General features: G+C 35.5%; 1 protein-coding gene across 2 annotated transcripts in view; it reads right to left on the bottom strand.

Annotated features, from left to right (window-relative positions):
* LOC136043944 (uncharacterized) overlaps positions 1–21,347 on the bottom strand; it is a 101,412-nt gene that overhangs the window by 2,391 nt on the left and 77,674 nt on the right. For both annotated transcript variants that reach the window (XM_065729015.1, XM_065729016.1), the window contains 2 exons: positions 13,755–13,803; positions 9,900–9,982 (listed from right to left, as the gene is read on the bottom strand). In XM_065729015.1, coding sequence (XP_065585087.1) covers positions 9,900–9,982; positions 13,755–13,803 — 132 coding nt within the window. The remainder of the gene's footprint in view (positions 1–9,899; positions 9,983–13,754; positions 13,804–21,347) is intronic.

Genomic DNA, 21,347 nt, shown 5'->3' with positions numbered 1-21,347 from the left:
TACGTCACATTCATATGCTTGTTGTTTCTATTCCAAACAGTTTTTCAATTCTTGCTGGCTATCAAAACAAGTGCATCAAAACTAAAAATGTCATAACTTAAAGATAAATTTCAAGAACTATTTTTTTTTTACCTATATAAGTCTCAGTCTTTCAATGTTCCAACTCTAAAATAGAGATTATTCTTATTATATTGAATAGAATCATTCATTTAATAAAATTTATTTGTTCTTTTGAATTGATTCCAATTTGACCTTGATGTTAACTTTTTTCACGTCGTCAGTCTTAGAATAAGAGTCGTTATTTGGTGTTTCATTTGGATTTTATATGCATTTTGTTAATTTCTATTTTTATTAATACACTGAACTAACTTAACTATAAACCGAAAAACAGAATCAACAAATAAAACTACTAGAAAACAGTCTTTGCAACAAATAATAAGGAATTTGGGGCTGTCAATAGGCTAATTCCTCTCCTGTTTCAAACAGTTCGTGGTAACGAACTGTAGTAAGGAGCGACCCGGCTCAATAGTAACCAAAACTCTAAAAAATGGAATTTTGGTACGAATAGCTACATCAAAAGAATTTCAATCTTAAGCTGATTTTAAATATATAAGTTTCATCAAGTTTAGTCTTACCCATCAAAAGTTACGAGCCTGAGAAAATTTGCGTTATTTTAGAAAATAGGGAGAAAACCCCCCTAAAAGTCATAGAATCTCACACCATCAGATTCAGCGTATCAGAGAACCCTACTGTAGAAGTTTCAAGCTCCTATCTACAAAAATGTGGAATTTTATATTTTTTGCCAGAAGGCAGATCACGGATGCGTGTTTATTTGTTTTTTTTTTTTTTGTTTCCTCAGGGGTGATCGTTTCGACCCAGTTGTCCAAGAATGTTGCGAGAGGGCTCATTCTAACGGAAATGAAAAGTTATAGTGCCCTTTTTAAGTGACCAAAAAAATTGGAGGGCACCTACGGCCCCTCCCACGCTAATTATTTTCCCAAAGTCAACGGATCAAAATTCTGAGATAGGCATTTTATTCAACGTAGTCGAAAAACCTTATAACTATGTCTTTGGGGACGACTTACTCCCCCACAGTCCCCGTGGGAGGGGTTACAAGTTCAAAACTTTGACCAGTGCTTACATATAGTAATGGTTATTGGGAAGTGTACAGGCGTTTTCAGGAGGATTTTTTTGGTTGGAGGCAGGGGTTGAGAAGAGGGGGATATGCTGGGGGAACTTTTTCATCGAGGAATTTGTCATGGGGGAAGAAAATTTCCATGAAGGGAGCGCAGAATTTACTAGCATTACTTAAAAAAAAAACAATGAAAAAATAAATATGAAAAAGTTTTCTTTTTCAGCTGGAAGTAAGCAGCAGCATCAAAACTTAAAACGAACAGAAATTATTACCCATATGAGGGGCTCACCTCCTCATAATACCTCACTCTTTACGCTAAAGTATTTTTAGTAATTTCAAGTATTTATTCTGCGGCTTTTGTGATTCAGGGGTCATTCTTAATGAATTGGGACAAAATTTAAGCTTTAGTGTAAAGAGCAAGGTACTGACGAGGGGGCGAACCCCCTCATATATGTAATAAAAACATGAGAATACAAAGGTTCTTTACGTAAGCTAATTTATAAGTTACGTATATCTTTTACTTATAAAAAGATTCGTAAAAAATTAAAAGTTCTAGTTGCCTTTTTAATTAACCGGAAATCGGAGGGCAACCAGGCTTCCTCCCCCGCTCTTTTTTTCTCAAAATCATTCGATCAAAATTATGAGAAAGCCATTTAGCCAAATAAAAAAATATATATATATACAAATTTCGTTTTAATTATTCCTCTGCGGAGAGCCAAAATCAAAACATGCATTGATTCAAAAACGTTCAGAAATTAAATAAAAAAAAACAAGTTTTTTAAATGAAAGTAAGGAGCGACATTAAAACTTAAAACGAACAGAAATTACTCCGTATATGAAAGGGGCTTTTCCTTCTCAACGCCCCGCTCTTTACCCTAAAGGTTTTTACTGTTTTAAAATGTAGAGTTAAGAGAAAGAGTCAAACTTTAGCGTAAAGAGCGGGGCGTTGAGAAGGAAAAGCCCCTTTCATATACGGAGTAATTTCTGTTCGTTTTAAGTTTTAATGTCGCTCCTTACTTTCATTTAAAAACTTGTTTTTTTTATTTAATTGTCAATAAAATGCCAAATCAAAAAGGAGCTAAATACAACAAAGACATGAAAATAAATACATTTTTGACCTGCTATACCCATCTCAGGTCCAAATATACCAGAAAACCAGTATTTGCCATTATTTGCTAGAATAAGATTTTGATTTTGACTGTTTGAGAATTATCGAATTTCTAGGGAAGTATACAGTTTTTGTCAGGTTTACCACTAGGTAAATAAGAATTAGCAAAATTAGTTTGTTAAACTCGGTAAATTTTTTTGTCTGTAAAAATTTGAACATTAAAAATCTGTTGATTCCCGAAGACAAATAAACCTTCCAAAACTTACACTAATACACTAATGTTTCTGTATGAGTAATGATACTAGTTGACTTAATGTTTTTCATTGATTTTTATTTTCTGGGTACTGTAAAATTAAGTTTTAAACGATAATTGACAGCTGGACAGTTGGTCAGTTATGACTTAGTTCTTGTTGTTTTAGACTTGGTTCAAGAAAAGTTCATTCAGGTCAAAGCTCAAATGGCTTAGTTAAGAATTCAAGTTCAGGTTCAAATTCAAGTTTGTGTTTGTCTGATACTTGGTCAATTAAAGTGAGTTAAATGTTCTAAGCTCATGTTTGGTTATTTCTTAAGCCTGGTTAGGTTGAGAAAATTTTTTTAAGTTGGTTATTAATATATGTCGAAGGGTGGCACCTACATTTGGCAATAGTGGCATACATCTCCCTCCTCCTCGATAATAAATTATTAATGGCTTTTCTAAATTCATAATATGTTTATTGTTTTGTAAGTTTCTGGTTGACCAGTTCTAACAATCTATCTTCATTTTCACTTTCTTTGGGAGTTTAAGAACGGATAATGTGTTCTTCTAGCAGGTTTACATCAAGGGGTTACATTAAAAGGGGGGTCTTTTCAATGGGGTATAGGAGTGACTAGTGAACAACGTGACAGTAGTAATAATTTACCCAAATTTAAAAGAGGGAAGTTTTTTTTCAAAATCTAGGGGGATTTTTATTTTATCCAATCATCTGGATAAAAATACCAGAAAAAAAGCGGTTTTTAAAGAAAATGCTCCGAAACAAGGTATTTTAAAAATGGTATAACCATCCTCCCTTAATGTAAAGTCTCCCCCAAACGTAGAGTCTCTCACTAAATGAATATTTGGCTTGTCTGCTGCTCGTTTCGGAAATAAACTGAATTGAATTGACTTGAATTGAATAAAGCCCCCTCTCCTAATTAAAACCAAATGATCATCTGTTTCGAACTGACTGCATTGTTCTTTTCTTGTCTACTGATTTTAATTTATTCTAGATTTAGGCAAAAGAATTTTATAGTTCCAATTGTTATTTGAGTTAATTTCTGGAAAAAATATTCTAGTTAAATGACTGACATCCTAAAAGCCATAAAAAAAAGTGCTTTACACCTTTCTTCAGCCAACCGCATTTTCAAAAAGTAAAAATTTTAACAAGCCGAACCTGTCCTTCGAGCCACCATTTCATTTTATTCTATTCAGTTCAGTTCTTTAGTAACCTGTCATATTACATTCCCTGACTCCGTTAAGATCTTTGACCCAGCTGATAGAAATGTGTTAAAATAAGAATGGATGCAAGGGCTACATCTTGTTTCTGATTTTCAGATATTCACAAGCAATTTTGTGAAAACTAGTGCGTAAAGACTTGTAGAATTAGTGCCATATCAAACAGTTCGTGGTAACAAACTGTAGTAAGGAGCGACCCAGCTGCTAAAAGATACATCTTTTAGATTTTGATGCTGATTTTAAACATATAAGTTTCATCAAATTTAGTCTTTGTCATCAAAATTACGAGCCTGAGAAAATTTGCCTTATTTTGGAAAATAGGAGAAAAAAAGGGGCTATTCCCCTTCAATGCCCCGCTCTTTACGCTAAAGTTTGACTCTTTCTCTTAACTCTACATTTTAAAACAGTAAAAAACTTTAGCGTAAAGAGCGGGGCGTTGAGGAGGAAAAGCCCCTTTCATATACGGAGTAATTTTTGTTCGTTTTAAGTTTTAATGTCGCTCCTTACTTTCATTTAAAAAAACTTAATTTTTTTTGTCTAATTTCTGGACGTTTCTAAATTAATGAATTTTTTTTATCTTGGCTCTCCATGCATAAATAATTCAAACGAAATTTGCATATTAATATTTTTGGGCTAAATGGCTTTTTCATAGTTTTAATCGGAACATTTTGAAAAAAAAGGAGCGAGAGAGGAGGCCTAGTTGCCCTCCAATTTTTTGATTACTTAAAAAGGCAACTATAACTTTTAATTTTTTACGTACGTTTTCATAAGTAAAAAATATACGTAACTTACGAATTAACTTACGTAGCGAACTTCTATATTCGTATGCTTTCATTGCGTATATGAGGGGGCTCACCCCTCGTCGATACCTCGCTCTTTACACTAAAGCTTAAATTTTGTCCCAATTCCTTAAGAATGACCCCTGAATCACAAAGGCAGTAGAATAAATAGTTGAAATTACTAAAAATACTTTAGCGTAAAGAGCGAGGTATTACGAGGAGTTAAACCCCTCATATGCGTTAATGCGCATATGTCATAATGCGTTAAACCCCTCTTTTCCTTTTAAGTTTTAATGCTGCCCCTTAAATAATGCTAGAAAATCCTGCGCCCCCTCCATTGAAAGTCTCTTCCCCAATAAAACGTTCCTCCATTGAAAGATCCTCCCACGTAACCCCCCCTAAACTCTCCCCCCAAACCAAAAAAATCCCCTGAAAACGTCTGTACACTTCCCAGTAACCATTACTATATGTAAACACAGGTCAAAGTTTTTAACTTGCAGCCCCTTCCACGGCGACTGCGGGGGAGTAAGTCGTCCCCAAAGACATAATTATTAGGTTGTTCGACTATGGTGAATAAAATGACTATCTCAGAATTTTGATTCGGTGACTTTGGGGAAAAAATGAGCGTGGGAGGGGGCCTAGGTGCCCTCAAATTTTTTGGTAACTTAAAAAGGGCACTAGAACTTTCAATTTCCGTTATAATGAGCCCTTTTTCGACATTCTAGGACCATTGAGTCGATACGATCACCCCTGGGAAAAAAAAACAAATAAACACGCATCCGTGATCTGTCTTCTGGCAAAAAATGCTAAATTCCACATTTTTATAGATAGGGGCTTGAAACTTCTACAGTAAGGTACTCTGATACGCTGAATCTGATGGTGCTATTTTCTATAAGACCGTGTGACTTTTATGGGGTATTTCCCCCTGTTTTTTAAAATGAGGCAAATCTTCTTAGGCTCGTAACTTTTGACGGGTAAGACTAATCTTGATGAAACTTATATATTTAAAATCAGCATTAAAATGCAATTCTTTTGATGTAACTATTGGCATAAAAATTCCATTTTTTAGAGTTCTGGTTACTATTGAGCCGGGTCTCTCCTTACTACAGTTCGTTACCACGAACTGTTTGGTATAGTAATGGTTACTGGGAAGTGTACGGACATTTTCAGGGGGATTTTTTTGGTTTGGGAGGGAGAGTTGAGGTGGGGGGGGGGTTACGTGGGAGGATCTTTCCATGGAAAAACTTCTCATGGGGGAAGAGACTTTCAATGAAGGGGGTGCAGGATTTTTTTGCATTATTTAAAAAAACAAGGAAAAAATAAATATGAGAAGTTTTTTCTACTGAAAGTGAGGAGCAGCATTAAAACTTAAACGAGGAGAAATTATTGCGCATATGAGGGGTTTACCTCCTCGTAATACCTTGCTCTTTACGCGAGAGTATTTTTAGTAATTTAAACTATTTATTCTATGGCCTTTGTGATTCATGGGTCATTCTTAAGGAATTGGGACAGAATTTAAGCTTTAGTGTAAAGAGCGAGGTATCGACGAGGGGTGAACTCCCTCATATACGCAATAAAAATATACGAATATAGAAGTTCGTTACGTAAGCTAATTCGTAAATTACGTATATTTTTTACTAATGAAAATGTTCGTAAAACAATTAAAAGTTCTAGTTGCCTTTTTAAGTAATCAAAAAATAAGAGGGCAGCTAGGCTTCCTCCCTCTCTCCTTTTTTCTCAAAATCTTCCGATTAAAACTATGAGAAAGCCATTTAGCCAAAAAGAAAATTAATATGCAAATTTTGTTTTAATTATTTATGTGCGGAGAGCCAAGATCAAAACATGCATGAATTAAAAAACGTCCAGAAATTAAAAAAAAAAGTTTTTCAAATGAAAGTAAGAAGCGACAATAAAACTTAAAACGAACAGAAATTACTCCGTATATGAAAGGGGCTTTTCTTCCTTAACGCCCCGCTCTTTACACTAAATTTTTTTTCTTTTTTAAAAAGTGGAGCTAAGAGAAAGAGTCAAACTTTAGCGTACAGAGGGAGGCGTTGAGGAGGAAAAGCCCCTTTCATATACGGAGTGATTTCTGTTCGTTTTAAGTTTTAATGTCGCTCCTTACTTTCATTTAAAAAACTTTTTTTTTTATTTAATACATACAGTAATGGCTACTGGGAAGTGTACAGACGTTTTCAGGGGGATTTCTTTGGTTTGGGTGGCGGGGGGGTTGAGAGAAAGGGGGCTATGTGGGAGGGTCTTTCCTTGGAGGAATATGTCATGGGGGAAGAGAAATTCAATGAAAAGGGCCCAGGATTTTCTAGCATTACTATAAAAAAAAAAAAATGGAAAAATAAAAATGAGAAAGTTTTTTCAATTGAAAGTAAGGAGTAGCATTAAAACTTAAAACGAACAGAGATTATTACGCATATGAGGGATTCTTCTCCTCCGAAATACCTCGCTCTTTATGCTAAAGTATTTTTAGTAATTTCAACTATTTATTCTACAGCCTTTCTGACTCAGGGTTCATTCTTTAAGAATTGGGACAAAAATTAAGATTTAATGTAAAGAGCGAGGTATTAATGAGGGGACAAACCCCCTCATATACATAATAAAAATATAAGAATATAGAAGTTTGTTACGGAAGCTAATTCTTAAGTTACGTATATTTTTTACTAATAAATACACTCGCAAAAAATTTAAAGTTCTATTTCCCTTTTTGAGTAACCGAAAAATTAGAGGGCAACTAGGTTTCCTTCCCCACCCCTTATTTCTCAAAATCGTCTGATCAAAACTAAGAGAAAGCCATTTAGCCAAAAGAAAATTAATATGCAAATTTCATTTTAATATATTATGCGCGGAGAGCCAAAATCAAACATGCATTAATTCAAAAACGTCCAGAAATTAAATAAAAAAACTAGTTTTTTTAACTGAAAGTAACAGAATTTGAAACTGAAAGTAACAAAAATTACTCCGTGTATGAAACGGGATGTTCCCTTCTCAACGACCCGCTCTTTACGCTAAAGTTTTTTACTGTTTAATATAGTAGAATTGAGAGAAAGAGTCAAACTGTAGCGTAAAGAGCGGGGCGTTGAGAAGGAAACATCCCCTTTCATACAGGGAGTAATTTCTGTTCGTTTTATGTTTTAATGTCGCTCGTTACTTTCAGATAAAAAAAAAACTATTTTTTTCATTATATCCTTTGAGGGAGCCAGATGAGGAAATGACAAAGCATATTTGGACAGTGACCTAACCTCACTAAACCGCTTTGAGCCTGTAACTTGTCTCGCCTCTCTAGCCACTTTATTTACCTATTTATCAAAACTTTTATTGAAGCTTTTTATTCTAATTCACGAACAGAAGATTGTTTTGACATAACAATAAAAAAAAGCTCATTTTTCATTATTTGTGAAATTATAGAAATGTTTGTACTTTTTGCATGAGAACATGTAGAAATTCAGTTTACAGATCACAGTGTGGGTCTAACCCTAAAGTAGATGGAACTATCTTTATATCTACTCTTCTATGGAATAAAAATAGATAGTATTCAATGATATCAAAAATGTATTTATATGCAAGAACTATACTGTGTTAAGCTGTAAGTTCTATTAGGGTATTTTTCATTTATTGTTTGATTTATTTTCAGTTATTCGTTCTGAAACGTCAAAGACGGAATTTCTTGTGGCTATATTTATGTTTTTTAAGAGGAATTTTGTAGAAAAAAGACTTTTCGGGAATATTTACCACACAAGACCATTCCATAACAATGCCCTCAATATCTTTCCACAGTGATAAGGGAACGGTCTATAACCAAACTGAAATGGAAAGACACAAAAGCGGATAAATATTTTAATTAATACATTTTTTATCTGAAATAATTAAACTTTTTTGCCCTTTATTACGGCGCTTTATTTAATGAATCCTCAAATCAATCAGCTCAGTTAAACATATTTGTATATCAAAAAGCCAGTTTCCCGGTTTCAGGGACAGTAATGCCACGTGGCGGCACAATCATTCCTGAAGATGCATGCAAGGTATACAAAACAAACGGTTGATAACGAGGCTATAAACCGTTTACGTGTTGTATGTATCAACAGGAGCGAATTCGCCAGCATGGCGTTATGGTTTCTGAAACCGGGAAACTAAAAATATAGATTTTTGATGATTCAGTTGATGGCATTTTCACCCTCTCGGCACAATCGTTATTTTATGTCGTAAAATCGTAAAAGAAACACCGCTTTGCTGTGGACCTATTTTGATTCTTAAAAAGGGTACTTATGCTCATCTAAAAAGTTTTAATTGTCTGCTTGAATAATTCCCTTCCAATGTTCTAGGACAACTCGTTTGACAATGATGATGCTTGAGGAAAAACTTCCGACAAATAATACAGATAGGCGGGAATTTTTAATATGAATTTAAACCCTGTGGGATAAGGGTAGGGCAATTATTATTAAGATCCAAACCGTTTTAGGGACTTTTTTCTCCTTTTTTCACTTAAAGTCATACACATTTCTCCGGCTTATAGTTGTTATAATTTAAATATAATTTACAAATTTTGAATTACATCTTGATGTCAGTATTTTTGGGAAATTTCTTTTAGAGTTTGTTTATTTTAATTGACATTTTAAATAAGAAGTAGCCTACTTAGAAAAGTGTCCCCCTATTGCACCCTTGTCTAATTAGTGCTGTTGGGTCACATTAATGACTTTTACTACGAAAGATATTAGGGAGGCTAAACACACAGGTTTGTTTAAAAAGAGACCAAAATTGTATTTTTTAAAGAAGGAAATATTGCGTATTCGTTTTTTATATCGGATTTGAATTACGAGTTTTTTTTTGGGGGGGGGGGTTTAATTTATTTTATTTTTATTCTTCTTCTTTTTTCTAAAATTGATATAAGGAGAAAGAGCATTTTTGTTTTTTAATTGATTCAATAAGTTTTTTAATATTAAAGGGTTGCAGCCGTCTTTTATCAGGCTCATTTTGCCTTCCCTAGGCGGTTGTTCTATTTAATATTTATTGTATGATTTACGCAAATAAAATAGTCAATAGACAATAGTTACTATAACCGTTTATTCTGTACAAACTGTCAACATATTTAGGATGAATACACCATTTCGAAGCGATATGGTCTATGAAATTGGGGGTCATATAAACAGCTTCATGATAGTTACACATGAGAAATTATCTTAAAACAGAAGACGAAAAACACAGTGTCTGGTTTGATTTGTGCCCTTAAAGTGTTTTGTAATCTAGGGTTGGTACCCTACAAAATAGCTTACTTATGCTCCCCTTCAAAAGCATGGAAATCAAAATCACAGTATCGTTTGAGACAGACTGGCGTCTAAAAATTAATCTGACAAACCCCACTTCACATATTCCTAAGGCAAGTTAAATACTTCTTACCTTCCATCCTCCAAGGAATAAAACCAAGGCCATAATCAGGTTGGCACAGATGCTAACAGTCGAAATAATGCAGAGAGACGGATCTAGGACAAAATACCACAAATAATATTTATATTAAAATAAAAAATATTGCGGCATAAAGCACCCTGGTGTCAACACATCAATCCCCACTTGTGTCAATATCTTAACAATATTTATAACAAAACCGCTGCTCCCTAAGTGCCAAACTAAACACGTGTCACTCCCATAGTTTTGGGGTCAGGAACATAAGTCGGATTATAATAGGGGAGAGTGATTGTCTTCTTTAGACCTCTTACCCGCTCTACTTAAATTCTGAAAAATACATTTACTTTAATATTTTCATATAAAATTTTTCAAAAAAAAACAAAGAAATCACCCCTTCCCCTACAACTTTAAAGCTATATCCCCCTACATTCTTGTGAAGTGATGCTTCTATTCCAGATGGAGCTTTTGGGTTATCCACTCCGCTGTCTTGAGCATTGAAAAATAGAGCACAAGGTTGTGTTAGTTCTTTGGCTATATCTATTTCAGGAGTCGCCAATCCTGAGAAGCAAAGTCCTTGTAATAGGAGGATTAGACCCACAGTCCCTATAGTTTCCAATTTTGGGTTGCTAAAATTATCTACAAGAAATTTAAAGGTATCCAACAGTTCGTGACGAAAAACTGTAAGTAAGGAGCGACGTGGCTTAATAGTAACCAAAACTCTAAAAAACAGAGTTTTTGATACTAATAGATACATCAAAACACCAAATGCTTATGTTGATTTCAAAAATGAAAAGTTTAAAGTTAACCATTGAAATTTATAAGGCTGAGAAAATTTGCCATATTTTCCAAAGGGGTAGGGTATTTTCCAAATTTTTTTAGACAATTGAAAATTTTATTCTTTTGTTTTTTGGCACGAACTAGGATTGCGTATTGGTAATTTACAAAATTCCACTGCTTACACGGATTCAGAAAGTATGAAAGACATTTTGGTTTCAAATTGTCGGACTGTTCAAAGCGAATTGTAAGCTTATAAGAGCTGGATCGTTGGTTATATAACCTATTAGCCCCACGACCAGCGGCGCTGCCTCCAGTGACTTCCTTAAAACCCTCGAAAGATAATTAGACAGTTAGTATTATCAATCAGTGATGTTATAGGATTAAAATGAAAAGTTATCTATAGATGAATATTAATCAAGATTATTTCAAGAATTATTTTAATCAAAAATCACGTCTGGACAAATGGGCCTTAGTTGGCTTTCGTAAATCTTCAAAAGGAGAGTTGCTTTCTCTTTTTCTACTTTCTCTATGGCTCCCAACATTTAAAATACCCGAAAAGACAAATGTGCAGCAAATTAAGGTGGAGCTAGTTAAAGAGAAACGAAATCCTGAGCCATTAGATGACGTTGGTTCTTCTTCATTTCAAACAGTTCGTGGTAACGAACCGTAGTAAGGAGCGACCCGACTCAATAGTAACCGAAACTCTAAAAACGGAATTTTGACACCAATAGCTACCAATTATCACTTTTAATGGTGATTTTAAATATATTAGTTTCATCAAGTTTAGTCTAGCCCATCAAAAGTCACCTTTCTGAGGAAATTTGCCTTATTTTAGACAATAGGGGGAAACACCCCCCTAAAAGTCATAGAATCTCAACGAAAATCACACCATCAGATTTAGCGTATCAGAGGACACTACTGTAGAAGTTTCAAGCTCCTATCTACAAAATATTGGAATTTTGTATTTTTTGCCAGAAAAAGTTAATTGTTTTATTGTTTAAAAAAATAAAATGTGTTTAAAAAGTGTTTAAACAAAGTTTATTGTTTAAAAAAGTAGAACTGTGACAAAGTTTCAAACTTTAGCGTAAAGAGCGGAACGTTGAGGAGAGGAGAGCCCCTTTTGTATACGGAATTATTTTGCTCATCATAAGTTTTGATGTCGCTCCTTACTTTCAGTTGAGGAAACTTGTTGTTTTTTTTAATAAACATTAGTGTCTGGTTTCACTATTGTAATTTCCGTTATTAATGAGCTCATCTTTATATTCCACTTTCTAGGGCCATAATTATAGAAAGGAAGAGATGGCTAGGACACGTTCCTTGGATAAAGGATGGTCAAGGACTAAACAGAAAGTCGTTCACTCTCGGTTGGGATGAGATGTCGTAAGGAAAGATTTATGGGGATTGGGAATTATCTAGGAGGGTGTAAAGAGGGGGGCTTTGGATAGATTAGAATGGAGGAAGAGCACTAATAGCTGTGTGGCCTCAGTCGGCTTGTTACTACAGTCAGATGACTAGTAGTAGTATATTTATGCTCTATCTATGCTCTACTCTACTATATGCCAAATAACTAACATTTTTATATGCAAGCAAAGGCAATAAAGTTATAAAAAAGACATATGTCCTCAATGGAGTTTGTATCGATATAGAATAAAAGAAATGCTAAATACAAGTAACATTAATCTTAGACATAACTGAGAGTCTGGGGATTAGTCGCCCCCTCCCTTGCACACTTGTTTTAAAGATGCACCAGTAGATAACAGTTTCTTTTCTCATTTCTGTTTTACCGTTTGATTTGCCCGTAATTTACGATATGCCTATGTATCCCGTTTCACGACTTCAATGTTAATTTCATACCCCATCCTCACCCCTTGTTTCTTAATTTTTGCAAGATCATACAGCAGTCCTACATTCGTGAATCCTAGTTTTGGCAATAATCTCTATATCTAATCTTTAATGATAGAAATAATATATATCAGTGGTGCAGCCAATGATAGGTTTTGAGTGTCTTTTCCCTACCCTATTGTACCTACTTACCCTATTTTACCTACCCTATTGTAGCACAGTGAATTGATGCTCTGTTTGGCAACATGGGTTTCTGGGGTTGATCAACGGCAGTGGCAAGGTTGGAGGACTAGTTTACATCTTTTCCCCGTAAAAAAAAGACCCAGCCATGGATACGTTGATTCAATGCCCTTTGCGCCAGTAATGCTCAGAAGGATCTTTATATTTCCCTACCATGTCATCCCAGAATATAAAAAGAAATTCTAAGCTGTTGAAATATTTGTCGAATTAAGGCTTAAAATTCCATCAAAATAAATATCTATCATAATAAATTATATCGAATTTTATGCTTTCCATATATCTACTGCTATAGATAACTTCGAAGACCACACTGGATTTCCATGACGAAAGTAAAACGGTTCAAAATTGGGATGAAACCTTATAATTGAAGGTGTTAATTGACAGAAATATCCAGTTAAATATCTTTATATCTATTCACTGTCAATTAAAAGGTTTCATCCCTATTTTGAACTGTTTTACTATCTACTGCTATGTATTCCAAATAAGCAAAGAGAAAGGGAAAGATTACTTTCCCTTAATATGACATTCAGTATTACGTAATTCTTCAAATTAGTTACATTATTCGTCATTCTGGAAAAACAAATTACCCCGTTTCAAATCTGATAGGTTTTAAAGCCGCCTCTGTTATGTTTTAATGTTGCAACTCCAACCGAAAGTTAAATTTTAGCTGATTAACTTTCCTATGTGAAACTTAATTCAGTAAAAAACACAATGTAATACTCCATCTGATTGGTTCGTCTGTGCGAAAATTTAGGCCAATAAAAGAACGAAAACTTTCTCCTGTCTGAAAGGGAAATCAGACCAAGGAGAATATTCAGGCACAAAATAACAGAACCACTTTGTGCCACAAGACTCTTTGAAAGTACCCTATCTGTATCTATGTAGCTCAACCTTGCAGAAAAAGATACCGAGCTACATCCCTGAATTGGGTGCTGGCACTTATAAATATATGCTGGGACTTAAACATAAATATATGATCTATAAACTAACCTTCATAAAGCAATGTGAACGGAAGAAACAGCATGGCTCCACCTGCAAACTGGAAAAAAGACGAAATCAAAACCGGGCAAATAGAGAAAGTTAGGTTGTAATGTCAAAAGTCTAGTTGGTGGGGGCGCTTCGCGCCCCCCCTCCCCAAGCCCCCCCCCGCGCGTGTAAGTCGTTACGTGCCATATTAGTTACGTGCCATTGTAGTTGTGTCCCTGTGTACCACCTATGAATATAGATAGATTTATATATGTGTTTTGAACTACGTAAAACTTGCGAATATACAACATTCTTGGCTTTCCCATTGTCTGTACATATACAAAGCCTTATGTACTTATAATGACGTCAAATGCAAACGCTCTTTTTAAAAAAAACAAACATGCATACACACAACTCGTTTTTATATAGATAGATAGATAGATACAATACAAATTAATTGCGTAAAACTTGCGAATATACAACATTCTTCGCTGTCCAATTGTCGCTGCATGTAAATAGATTGTCAGGTTTACCGACCCTCGAACATGCAACGTACAATTGTCCATGGGAAAAACAATCAGAATTAAGATCTATACCACATTTTTTTTAATGATTGACTTTGAGCTTTGTTGATGGTGATTGCAAATGCTAATCGAATTGGGAATTGCAATCTTTTAAATTGAAAAGGCAGATCCGTTGGAACCAAAAAGCAAAACCAGGCTTACGGTTCAAAGAGAAAGGGTCACATTAGGAATGTGCAATTTATGACAACGAAGGCGTGTCGAGGAACTACCAGAGCAACGCGAAACCAGACTTGCTGCTGAAAGAGAAAGTAAAAAAAGAAGCCGTGTCGAGGAATCACAAGAGCAACGTGAAAACAGGCTTGCGGCTTCAAGAGATAATGCTAGATTAGGAATGTGCAATTTACATCAACGAAGGCGTGTCGAGGAACTACCAGAGCAACGCGAAACCAGACTTGCTGCTAAAAGAGAAAGTGAAAAAAGAAGGCGTTCCGAGGAATCACAAGAACAGCAAGAAAACAGGCTTGCGGCTGGTATAGAAAGTAAGAAAAGAAAGCGTGCCGAGGAATCACAAGAGCAACCTGAAAATTATCGCCTGGCATTCAGGTACAGCCCAGTCGATGATTATAGTAGATGTGTTCAAATTGGGACTATGTCTAAAATTTGTCCCTATTGCAAGGCCTTGAAATTCAATGGTAAAACAATGGGAATGTGTTGCGCCTCAGGAAAAGTTAAACTTCCTCTATTGGCTGCACCACCAGAGCCATTGAAGACTTTCCTTACTGGAACTACGTCAGAATCTAAGCGTTTTTTTTATCACAGATCAGAAAATATAACTCATGTTTCCAAATGACGTCGTTTGGTGCCCAAATCGAAAATCCAGATCAATTTATGCCTACTTTAAAAGTAAAAGGGCAAATTTATCATAGACCAGGGTCCCTTCTACCATTCTCAGGCGAGAATCATAAATTTTTACAATTGTACTTCATCAGTGATAGAAATTCTGAATTGAATACACGTTGCGAAATTTCTCCAAACGTTGAAAGGACAATCGTTTCCCAATTGCAACATCTTTTCCAAGAAAATAATAATTTAGTGCGTCTGTTCAAAACAGCCATCGATTTGATGCCTACTGATACGCATAAAATTGTTATTTCCGCTGACAAAACGCCTCCTGGCCAATATGTGCGTAGATACAATGCTCCCACTATCGACGAAGTGGCAATCGTTATGGTCGGTGATCAGTTTTTACCCTCGAGACATTATTCTTCATAAGCGAAACTCTCAGTTGGTAATAATTGCTGAAACTCATTGATGCTACGATGCCCTACAATATCCTATCATTTTTTGGGACGCAGCCGACGGCTATCACTTTAATATTAAATTGATGAATCCAGCCACTAACAAAGAAACGAATAAAAAATGCAGTGCAATGCATTATTGTTCCTATAGACTAATGATTCGGCAGGATGAAGACAATTATATTTTAAAATGCTGTCAATTGTTTCACCAATACGTCGTTGATATGTATGCAAAAAATTGAATCAGAACGAGCTCCGCTCTGAACAATACATTCATTTGCGAGACGCAGTTGTAAATCACGGTAATACCACAAACGTTGGAAGATTAACGATTTTACCTTCGTCATATGCTGGCAGTCCCCGTCATATCCATGAATATGCTCAAGATGCTATTGCGTATGTTCGTCTCTATGGTCGTCCAGATTTATTTATTACATTTATATGTAATCAATCTTGGGACGAGATACAGCAGCTTTTACTTCAAGGACAATCGGTGGTTCATAGACATGACATTACGGCCCGTGTCTTCCGGCAAAAGTTGAAATCACTGATAAACTACATAGTAAAACTTGAAGTGTTTGGGTCAGTGCGATGCTGGATGTACTCAGTGGAATGGCAAAAACGAGGTTTGCCACACGCACATATACTAATCTGGCTACATAATAAAATTACTTCTAACGAAATTGATGATGTGATTTCCGCTGAAATACCTGATGAAAATGTCGATTAGGTGTTATATGATATTGTTGTAAGAAATATGATACATGGACCTTGCGGTGCACTGAACGAAAATTCACCATGCATGGCCAAAGGAAGGTGCACGAAGCAATATCCTCGACTTTTAGTATCCAACACAATTAATGACAATGATGGTTACCCACAATATAGAAGAAGATCTACTGAAGATGGTGGTAAAACAGCAATAATAAAGAAGCGTAACGGTACCACCATCGAAGTAGATAACCAGTGGGTTGTTCCATATTCCCCATTATTATCAAAAACATTTAATCCACACATAACCGTTGAATACTGTAACTCCGTAAAGGCAATCAAATACATATGTAAATACGTCAACAAAGGCAGTGACATGGCAGTTTTTGGCTTGCAGTCCGAAATCAAAGATATCGACAAAATCGTACAATATCAGGCTGGAAGATACATAAGCAGTAATGAAGCTGTTTGGCGAATTCTTTCATTTCCGATACATGAACGTAGTCCAGCTGTTGTTCACTTAGCGGTACATATACAGAATGGTCAACGTGTTTATTTTTCGGAATCCAAGGTGCAGCAAAGAGCCCTGAATCCACCAGATAAAAAGTTAACTGCTTTCGTTTCGCTATGCAAAAATGATTCTTTTGCAAAAAAACTGCTGTATACTGAAGTGCCTTCGTATTACACGTAGAATACTAAAAATAATGTATTTGAACGTCGAAAACAGGGTATTACACTGAGATAACTGCATCAATGACAAGTGCGAAACGTCAAATCCAAGTCAAATCCGTGCACTGTTTAGAATCATTCTAACAACTTGCTCTCCTTCAGCTCCTACAGAGTTATAGGGAAAATATAAATCGAAAATGTCCGAAGATATAATCCATCGAAAACGGTTAGAGACGTCAGATATGACTTTTGATTTTACATCAGAAATTTATAACTACAGTTTAGCTATTATAGAAGATTTGTGCGTATGTAAACCTCTTCAGGATTTGGGTATCCAGTAATTTTATTATGTAGCCACATTAGTATATGTGCGTGTGGCAAACCTCGATTTTACCATTCCACTGAGTACATCCAGCATCGCACTGACCCAAACACAGAATAGCCGCAACGTTGCTGCCTGGTGAAAGAACTGCTCATTCCGCTTTGAAATTGCCTCTGAATTTGTATTCTACAGAAACTCCCACGTGCAATATTGAATGCGTGCGAGCGATTTTTTGTGTGCCATTGTGCACTCATCCCAAATAATAAGTTTGCATTGCTGCAATACTTTACCCATCCCAGACAATTTGGAAATATTGCACGTGGGAGTTTCTGTAGAATGCAAATTCAGAGGCAATTTCAAAGCCGAATGAGCAGTTCTTCCACCAGGCAGCAACGTTGCGGCTATTCCGGACGACGCAATTGCCAACGCTATATCATTTTTCGATCGAATTGATTCCAGAATCAGTTTTATCACAAACATTTTACCAGTACCTCCTGGCACATCCAAAAAAAAAATTTCTCCAACGTTGTTATCGACACAATGCATTATCGTATCATAAATGTCTTTTTGTTCCGATGTTAACTTGGAAATGTTATTTTGTACATACGACAATAGATCACTCGTACTGTAACTTTGTTCACGATCCAATTCTACACATGTCGAAACAGCAACGGTACGATTAGGTGAAGGCATTCCCAAATCCTGAAGAGGTTTGTTTGCCATACATACGCACACATCTTCTATAATAACTAAAGTGTAGTTATAAATTTCTGATGTAAAATCAAAAAGTCATATCTGAGGTCTCTAACCGTTTTCGATGGAGTATATCTTCGGACATTTTTGATTTATATTTTTCCCATAACTCTGTAGGAGCTGATGGAGAGCAAGTTGTTAGTATGATGCCAAACAATGCACGAATTTGACTTGGAGTTGACGTTTCGCAGGCGTCATTGATGCAGTTATCCCAGTGTTGGTAATTATCCAATAAATTCAGAGCTTGGCATGCACTACGGTAAGTGTCATGTATAGTACCGTTTACAGTTCTCAAATACTCAAAGGACGTCGGACCGGGTACATTCACCAAAAGCAGGCGTAGAAAGAAGCATTCATGTTGATTGGGGTGAACGGTGTAGAGTCTTCCTATCGTGGTGTCTTTGAAGATGGTAGGTTGGCCGTCGACTGACTTACCCTATTTTCGACGTTCAAATACTTTATTTTTAGTATTCCACGTGTAATACAAAGGCACTTCAGTATACAGCAGTTTTTTTCCAAAAGAATCATTTTTGCATAGCGAAAAGAAAGCAGTTAACTCTGTATCCGGTGGATTCAGGGCTCTTTGTTGCACGTTACATTCCGAAAAATAAACACGTTGACCATTCTGTAAGTGTACCGCTAAGTGAACAACAGCTGGACTACGTTCATGTATCGGAAATGAAAGAATTCGCCAAACAGCTTCATTACTGCTTATGTATCTTCCAGCCTGATATTGTAGGATTTCGTCGATATCTTTGATTTCGGACTGCAAGCCAAAAACTGCCATGTCACTGCCTTTGTTGACGTATTTACATATGTATTTGATTGCCTTTACGGAGTTATAGTATTCAAACTTTTATGTGTGCATTAAATGTTTTTGATAATAATAGAGAATATGGAACAACCCACTGGTTATGATTTCTCTTTGAAACGCAAGCCTAATTTCACGCTGTTGTTGTGATTCCTCGGCACGCTTTCTTTTCTTACTTTCTCTATCAGCCGCAAGCCTGTTTTCTTGCTATTCTTGTGATTCCTCGGCAAGCCTTCTTTTTTCACTTTCTCTTTTAGCAGCGAGTCTGGTTTCGCCTTGCTCTGTTAGTTCCTCGGCATGCTTTCTGTTCTTACTTTCTCTATCAGCCGCAAGCCTGTTTTCTTGCTGTTCTTGTGATTTCTCAGCACGCTTTCTTTTCTTACTTTCTCTATCAGCAACAAGTTTTTTGGCATAGACTCTTTGAGCAGCTTCCTTGGCTGTTGCCATTGCAGGTTCTTCAGTCATTTTACATTTAAACATTTTTCCGTGAACGAATGTCTTAAATACCTTTAATGACGTCATCGTCATAACAAACATGACGACAACTAACTTCATGACGACATGTCATGATGACATGACGTCACTCGACAGACACACAGACAAGTTATTTTTTTATATATAGATATACAAAAAAAACAAAAAAACACTGGAACAAGACAAGGAAATTTAACAGATAGAAGATTTAGAAGGAGATTTAACATATATCTGAAAATGATTTTAAAAGAAAAGAAGTGACATAGAAATTGGGATAGAATTAAAAAGAGAGACAAAAATTATTGAACTGGAGAAACCCGACGAAATAATGCCTTAGCAGAAAGAAAAAGAGAGACATCCGAGGGGATGGAGTTCCATAATAGAATTGACAGATATACAGGAGACCTCTGAGCTGCTGTAGAGGATCGTTTTGGTAAAATAAATCGTCGAGAAGCATTACGTAAAGAAGAAAAGTACCTACCTGAGCCTATCCATGAGAAAAACTGCTGCAAGGTCGATTGCAACAAGTTAAAAACAGGTTTATTTAACTGAAGGTAAAGAGCAACATTAAAATTTAAAACGAACAGAAATTACTTCGTATGTGAAAGGGGCTGCTTCCTCATCAACGCCCCGCTCTGTAAGCTAAAGTTTTTTATTGTTTTAAAAAGTAGAGTTGAGAGAAAGAGTCAAACCTTAGCGTAAAGAGCGGGTAATTTAAGCGGTTGAAAAAGAACGAAGTAATTTCTGTTCGTCTTAAGTCTTAATGTCGGTCCTTACTTTCAGTTAAAAAAAAAATTTTTTTATTTAGTTCCTTAATAGTGTAGTGGTTCCTGGTTAGTTTGAGTTTGAAATAATATATGAATTTTTTCCTGCTGATGAATTTATTCTGATTGTTTATATTTAATTTCTGTTTGTTTGGTTTTTTCTAAATATTCTATAGTTATTTCTGATAATATTGAGTTTGAATTATTATAAGAATTTATTTCTAATGGTGTTAAAATTAATATTGCTCTTTACTTCACTTTGAAAAACTTCTTTTTCGGATTTTTTTTTAATTAATTTCAATGAATATATATCTATCTATCCATCTATCGGCCAGTAACAATTTCTTCTGCGTTTTCAAGTTATTTAAAATAGTTTTTTGCGGTTAAATCTCTTACAAGCGTAAAAAAAAACTCAGCGTCAGTTTTTTTTCTGACAGGATTAGCGTGCTTCCACGGTTTGGGGCGCAAGTTTGACTCGCTAAAGATTACGCTTAGGATGAAGTCTTACAGGTCTAGGGCAAAGGTATGTTGAGGTGATATTGAACTATCGAAAAGGCACTATGTACATCCCACCATTATTACTACTGCTGCTACTACTGTTGCTATTACTACTACCGCTACTACTGCGACTGCTACTACAAAGGCTACACTTAGTAGTGCGACTGCTGCTACTTCAAGGGTATTAACGGGGAGCTTTCAGGAAATGTTTAGAAACATATTACAATAAGTTAAAATACACTATGTACAATCGGGTTATCACAAGGGTGCAGTAGCTTCATCTTCTTTCCAATATGTTAATTTAGGTTAATGTTTCAGAAGCTTGTTTGATTCTGGATTAGTCTGACGTCATAAGATCCTTTGAAACTGGATTTCATGCTCAGGTTTTAGTTGCGATGCGTAAGTAAGGTGTTCGTGCAGTCACGAACACCTTTTATTCCTTTTATTGTGCAGTCACTGCGTGACATGTATAATAATTCATGTTGCAAGGGCCTTGAAATAAGCTGTACCTGTTTTGCGACTAAAATTGCACCATAAATGATTAATGTGTACGGTTTGAACAGCGCATTATGTGCGACGAATTTCTACCATCTGAAAAGCATGTTAAAAATTTGTGGTAAACAGAAGGTAGTTTTCGATACTCTTAAAGTTAATATGGTACAAATTGTATCATTAGCTTGCATCTTCTAAAAAGTATGTTCAAAATCTGTGAAAACCAAAAGAAAGTTTTCAATACACTAAAAGTTGAAACGGTACAAATGTGCCACGTTGGTAAGGCTGATAAGAATTTTAA

This window comes from Artemia franciscana, chromosome 2 (genome assembly GCF_032884065.1).
Source record: "Artemia franciscana chromosome 2, ASM3288406v1, whole genome shotgun sequence".
Lineage (NCBI taxonomy): Eukaryota > Metazoa > Arthropoda > Branchiopoda > Anostraca > Artemiidae > Artemia > Artemia franciscana.
This window is presented reverse-complemented; position numbering and strand designations above follow the sequence as displayed.